At 51.3% G+C, this 6,773-nt stretch overlaps 1 protein-coding gene across 1 annotated transcript; it reads left to right on the top strand.

The window, feature by feature from the left end:
* The first annotated feature begins 321 nt into the window (after positions 1 to 321).
* IRF2BPL (interferon regulatory factor 2 binding protein like) lies at positions 322 to 5,966 on the top strand. The gene has a single exon (XM_058806847.1). The coding sequence runs from the start codon at positions 772 to 774 to the stop codon at positions 2,983 to 2,985; it is 2,214 nt and encodes a 737-aa protein (XP_058662830.1). The 5' UTR covers positions 322 to 771; the 3' UTR covers positions 2,986 to 5,966.
* The last annotated feature ends 807 nt before the right edge of the window (positions 5,967 to 6,773 follow it).

Genomic DNA, 6,773 nt, shown 5'->3' with positions numbered 1-6,773 from the left:
CCGGCGGCCGGGGGGAGGGGAGCGGGGCGCGGGCGCTCGGCGGTGACGCGGGGCCCCGCCCGGGTGCAGCCGAGCCGGGAGCACGGCGCGGAGAAGGGGAGGGGCGTCGCGGCGCGGGGGGAGCGCGGCGCGGCGGAGGGGGCGCGCAGCCACACGCGGCGGCGCGCAGCACCCCGCGCTCGGACTGCGAGTAGCGGCGAGGATGTGAGTGAGGAGCAGGCGGCGCCGCTCGCCACGCTGCTGCCGCCGCCGCCGCTGCTGCTCCCGGACTGCCGCAGCTCCGCCAGCGCTCAGGGAAGCCGCCGCTGCCGGGACCGAACAGCTCCGTGCGGCTGCCCCTGTCTTGCTCACGGCGGTGGATCAGCGCGTACCGAACTGCAAGCTCACGAGGCAGCCGTGGCGGGTGGAAGGTGACCCCCCCCCCCATCTTCTTCCGTGCACCTCCGCCTCCTCCCGGAGGAGGAGCAGCAGCAAGCGGAGAGCTAGAGAGCGCAGGGAAACAGAAGCGGCTAGAAAGCGACCCCCACCCAGCCAGCCCCCCGGAGGAGCAGTGGAATCGTTTCCCACCCCACCGGGTCAGCAGCGGCAGCACCAGGTAGAAGAAGCCATCTCTGACAGCAGGAGCGAACTAAAAGCAGACGATCCCCCTTGCTGAAACGGGCAACAGGATCAGGTACGGAGAGCCACCCCCCGCCCCTGCAGCCCGGGGGGGAAGACTGAGCCAGCCCCTACCCCGGTGGCAGCGGCAGCAGCTCCCCAGCCAGCAGCACCATGTCCGCCGCGCAGGTGTCCTCGTCGCGGAGGCAGTCATGCTATCTATGCGATCTGCCCCGCATGCCCTGGGCCATGATCTGGGACTTCACGGAGCCCGTCTGCCGGGGCTGCGTTAATTATGAGGGCGCCGACCGCATCGAGTTCGTGATCGAGACGGCCCGGCAGTTGAAGCGGGCGCACGGCTGCTTCCAGGACGGTCGCTCCCCGGGCCCCCCGCCGCCGGTCGGCGTAAAGGCAGTGACGCTTTCCGCCAAAGAAGCGGCGGCGGCGGCGGCCCAGCAGCAGCTCAACCATGTGGATGCCACTTCCAAGGCGGCCTCAGCGGGGCTGACCCAGTCCAGCCTGGACCGCTACGGGCTCAGCGCCGCCGCGGCGGAGCAGCGCAGCCGCTTCGAGTACCCGCCGCCGCCGGGCAGCCTGGGCAGCAGCCATGGCGCCCGCCTGCCCAATGGACTGGGGGGGCCCAATGGCTTCCCCAAGCAGCCTGAGGACGGGCCACCGGAGCTGAACCGGCAAAGCCCCAACTCCTCCTCCTCCTCTTCCTCCTCCCGTCGCGGGGCGCATGGGGGGCTCGTGTCTGGCCTGCCCCCGGGGGCCGCCGGCGCTCAGATGAATGTGCCCCCCAACCTGCTGCCGCAGACGCTGCTGAACGGCCCCGCTGCCTCCGGCGTGGCGCTGCCTCCGCCGCACGGGGGCCTGACCGGCCGCGGCGGCGGGGGTCCCCCCGCTCCCTCCGCCTCTTCCCAAGGGGGCACCTGCGGCGGTGGTGCCGGGGGAGGCGGCGGCTCGTCCTCCGAGGCCTGCGGCAAGCGGCCGGGCTCGGTTTCCAGCAGTGACCAAGAGCGGGAGCTGAAGGAGAAGCAGCGCAACGCGGAGGCGCTGGCCGAGCTCAGCGAGAGTTTGCGGAATCGGGCCGAGGAGTGGGCCAGCAAGCCCAAGATCGTGAGGGACACGCTGCTCACTCTGGCCGGCTGTACCCCCTACGAGGTGCGCTTCAAGAAGGATCACGCCCTGCTGGGCCGCGTCTTTGCCTTCGACGCCGTCTCCAAGCCGGGCATGGACTATGAGCTGAAGCTCTTCATCGAGTACCCTAGCGGCTCCGGCACCGTCTTCTCCAGCGCCTCCGGCGTGGCCAAGCAGATGTACCAGGACTGTATGAAGGACTTCGGTCGCGGCCTCTCCTCGGGCTTCAAATACCTGGAATACGAGAAGAAGCACGGCTCTGGCGACTGGCGGCTCCTGGGAGACCTGCTGCCCGAGTCTGTGCGCTTCTTCAAGGAGCTGGTGGGCGCCGACATGCTGCCGCAGCCCTACCTGGACGCCAGCTGCCCCATGCTGCCCACGGCGCTGGTGAGTCTCCCGCGGCCGGGGGCCGGGGCCGGCGGGGCGCAGGGCACGGCCGCAGCCTCTAGGGGACCTGGCGGCGGCGGCGGCGGTGGCGGCGGCGGGGCGATGCGCAAGAGGAAAGCTTCTCCTGAACCCTCGGATTCGGCCGAGGGGGCTCTGAAGCTCAGCGACGAGCAGCAGCGGCAGCAGTGGATGGCCAGCCAGAGCGAAGCGCTCAAGCTCACCATGTCGGCCGGGGGCTTCGGGGCGGTGCACGGCGGTGGCCCCCCGCCACCGCCGCCCCTCGGGCCTCACTCCAACCGGACCACGCCACCCGAGTCCGCCCCCCAGAACGGACAGTCCCCCATGGCCGCGCTCATGTCGGTGGCCGACACGCTGGGCAATGCCCACTCGCCCAAGGACGGCAGCTCGGTGCACTCCACCACGTCCACCCGCAGGAACAGCAGCAGCCCCGTGTCGCCGGCCTCGGTGCCTGGGCAGCGCCGTCTGGCCTCCCGCAACGGGGACATGAACCTGCAAGTGGCCCCTCCTCCCCCCAGCACCCACCCCGCCATGGACCAAGTGCACCCCCAAAACATTCCGGACTCCCCCATGGCCAACAGCGGGCCCCTGTGCTGCACCATTTGCCACGAACGCTTGGAGGACACCCACTTTGTTCAGTGCCCCTCTGTGCCCAGCCACAAGTTCTGCTTCCCTTGTTCCAGAGAGAGCATCAAGGCCCAAGGGGCGACTGGTGAAGTCTACTGCCCCAGTGGAGAGAAATGCCCCCTAGTCGGTTCCAATGTGCCTTGGGCATTTATGCAGGGCGAGATCGCGACCATTTTAGCTGGGGACGTTAAAGTGAAAAAGGAGAGAGACCCTTGAGTAAGAAATCCAATCCCTTCAGACTCCTGAAGATGTAGAATTGTGAATATAACAAACTGCAAAAGTTAGTCTTATGTATAGACATTATTTTCGTCGTATGTTTCTATATTTTGAAACAAAGGTATGTACTCTTCTTCATTTGAAGGATAGAGCTGGTTTTTGTTAAACAGAATATAATATTGTTTGGTTACTACATAATACCTGTTCTCATTTCTTTGGCAGTGTGTTGGCTAGGTACAAAGTTAATAGCCCTTAGCGATTACCTGCTGCTGGTGTGTATTTTTGTAAATGTATGCACTTCTCTGAAAGAAGAAGAAAAACACAAAAGACAAAAAAAAAAAAATTTTGCCAAGGCCAGTGTTGATGCCTAAAAAATTGCTACAAAAATGGTGACAGCTTATGTTTTACAAGCCCTGAGTGTTAGTCTTTCACCTTTTTTTTTTCGTTTTTGGTTTTTTTGTTGCAAAACGGTGGGGTGGCTGTGGGGGGAGGGTGTTTTTTTGTTGCAAGTTTGTAAGGAAAATGTTTCCGTTTGTTTCTATTGATCTGAACGTTTTTTAATCTTCATGTGTTTTTTGTTTTTGCTTTTATTGATGCACGGATGCTTTTGAACAGTAGAGCAAAATGCTGTACATGAGAAACATGCTCTGTTTGTCCTTTATACATTTCTGTAGTTAACAGAACACTGTAATGTGCCTTGGAGCTTAGTAAATTGTAATAAATTCAATTGATATTAATACTTCTTGAGTAGCAAGTTTTATTTTTCTCTAAGCTTAGGCAGTATGTGCAAGCCGTGTTGGCTTTTTAAAGGTCTCCATTATACCAAGAGTCTGCAGTTCGTTGTGATAATCGTGGCACTTGTATGCACATTTTCACTTATATGTAGTAAGATGATGATGTTGATGGTGTTATCAAACTTACTTAAATCTTGGCACTGTGCCTATTTACATTTCACCTTTAATGTTGCAGTAACGGTTGCTGACTAAGCATTTTCTATTTACTGTTCCTGCATCTCATTTCCTCCTCCCTTCTCCTCCCCCCCACTGGCTCTCCAGCTGCAAGCTGTTTGCAATACAGGATGCATGCATTGCCTGTGCAATTTAGTAAGGCTTGAGATTTAAAATGAAGCCTTATTGTCACCAAAAAAAAAAAAAAAAACCAACCAAAACCAAAAAACAAACAAAAACCCAGCATCCCATAGTTAATAATTTTAAGAGTGGTTGTCAAAGTTTGACATTAGCCACAAACTCATGGTAAGGCAGGACTGTGGTGGAACAGAGTACAGAAAGGGTAGCATGAAATAACAGCTTCTACAGTTGGTGTTGCAGCTGGCGAGTTGCTACCCCATTTAGGCATTGGCTTTTCGTAACTTGAATTGATGAGCAGTTCTGGGGCTTTATTGTATTTTCAGGCAAGGAAGCTTCCTTTAAGCACTGAAGTGAATGCTTTCTTTTTGGCAATGATTATATGTGATTCTTTGTATAATTAACAATTCTGTGTGACATTGGCATTTTCTGGAGATAGGGGAGCAGTGTAATACCTGTTAAGTGATCAACAGGCAAAGTAAATACACAGGCCTCATGCTAGCTAGAAAATGCAAACAAACCTAATGTGAACTTTGTCCTTTCCAGTGAGGCAAATGGAGGAAAGAGGGGGAAACCTGAAAAAAACCCAGCAGCACTGCAGAAATCCTTTGCAGCTTGACCAGCAGAATATAGGGCTGTTCAAATGCAACAGTATCATAGGTTATGAGCTCTTAGTTTATTGAATAGTAAGGATCCCCACCCGCCAAAGCCCCATAGTTGTATAAAAGAAAGTCTGGATGGCATTTGGTATCTGCTTGGTCTTAATACATATTTGACTTGTATTCCTGGTGGGAAGGATGGTAGAAACCTTGGGACTATATTCTTAGTGTGCCTACAGATCTTTGCAGTCTTGTATAGATACACTCTGGCTGTTTCATGTGTGTGGGGAGGGGGTGGGGTTTGTTGTGCTCTGAGATTTAGTATTTGGCATCACTATATCTGTGATTTCATACAATGGCTTTGTGTGTGTATATATATTTTATTTTTTTTTTCTGCCAAGTAATATATCAGTGCTTAAAAATCTCCAAACATATTGTTCTTATGTAATGGATCAAAGAAGTAATGCAGAAAAATAATGTTTTGAGTTAATTGCTGGATACAACTTACATGTTTTTTAGAGTATAGATTTGTACTGGTCCTATTTTCAGTTATTTCTAAGCATGCAATTCTCACACGGCAGTTTATTTTTAAATTATGAAATAGGGAGACTAACATTGTAAGCTCATGACTGGCAGAGAAAAAAATTGTACACATGGTTGAAATTCAAGTTTAAACTTAAGGAGAAGTAATAATCATATGAGAATTGCAACTGCTATTAAAAGAAAACTATGACTGGCTATTCAACATTTAATCGTATCACAGAAGTGTGAATACCCTGATTTATATAAACAGAGCTACTCCTGTAATCTTGAAATCATTCATCAGTAGTTATAGCTAGAAAGAGACCCATTTGGTGGATTTTTAAAATTTCAGATCATTTTTGAAAAGCTCTTATTTTTTGAAACATAAGCCCACTTACGAGACTAATCGGTTTGATTTTAGCAGGCAAAGGAAAGGTAAGGTGCAGTAAACATTGGTGGAAAATAAGCTTGAAGTGAATTGTAATACTGCAGTTAATTAAAGTTAACCATAGCTACAGGGTGTTTGTTGTATGGAGGTTTTTTGTAACCATGTGACCTTTTCTTTTACTCTGGCTCATTAAGCAGCCAGTCTGGGCATATTAGCCAGCATTTCTTTGAACACACTCCATAGGTTTTTATCTTTCTGAAGATGTCCACAGCTGACAAACAAGTTGTAACCTTTTTTCGAGGAGGAAAGGGGAGCTGTCGAGTGAGTCTCATGTACAGAGATTCAGCTTATTTCTGTATTTTACAGTAATGCTCCCATCCCCCATACTTGCCAGTTATTTAAGGTACAGCCCAATGTTTGCTTGAATAAATGGTGTAAGTTAATTTATTTGTCCAGATGGTCATTTATTGTGCTTTCATTCCTTCTTGTAATGGGGAAGTATTTAAATGGTTTATTTTCCCAGGGAGGGTTGTTGTGTTTTGCTTTTTTGGTTGTTTTTTTTTTTTTTTTTTTTTTTTATTTTTTTTATTTTTTTCCCAGTTAGATTATTCTTGACATTTCTTTTAATAGCCTTGTAGCCTATTTTCTTAGAAATGGGTTAGAACATGTGTGTCACTGGATGTTTGTTTTTAAGCATTGGCAGCTGTGTGTGAGTTGGAGATAGATGTGTTTATGCAGTGAAGAGCTGCTATGTTCATTTGGGGGAAATACTACACAGTTCCAACAGGAACTAGAGTTTACCAATGGTAACTGGTGTAATTTAATACAAACCTTGTTATCTTTTTTATTTGCTTAGCAATGTTGTGCATATGAGCATGCTCACCTCCCTGAACTAGTCAGGACTAACATTGTTTTGAAACTGCAATCTCTTCAAATAGGCTGGCTGCCAGCACAGCTTTGCAGGGTTGCAGCAGTCACTGGAAAAAGGGTTGTCTGCTTCTTTATGTGTCTTGTGAGCTGAGATTTTCTTCCCCTCAAGGGAAAGGGCTTTGTCTTCAGAGCTCTCAGGTTCCCAGCTTACTATGCAGTAGTTGCCTTGCAGCTTCCCTTTTTCCTAAGACTTGCCATTTTCTTTTTTTTTTTCTTTTTTCTTTCTTTTTTTTTTTTTTTTTTTTTTGTATGCAGTCATTCTCC

This window comes from Ammospiza caudacuta, chromosome 6 (genome assembly GCF_027887145.1).
Source record: "Ammospiza caudacuta isolate bAmmCau1 chromosome 6, bAmmCau1.pri, whole genome shotgun sequence".
In the NCBI taxonomy this organism is placed as follows: Eukaryota; Metazoa; Chordata; class Aves; order Passeriformes; family Passerellidae; genus Ammospiza; species Ammospiza caudacuta.
This window is presented reverse-complemented; position numbering and strand designations above follow the sequence as displayed.

Excerpts from the sequence above, each read along its gene's own strand:
- IRF2BPL (XM_058806847.1), top strand. The coding sequence starts at position 772 with ATGTCCGCCGCGCAGGTGTCCTCGTCGCGGAGGCAGTCATGCTATCTA.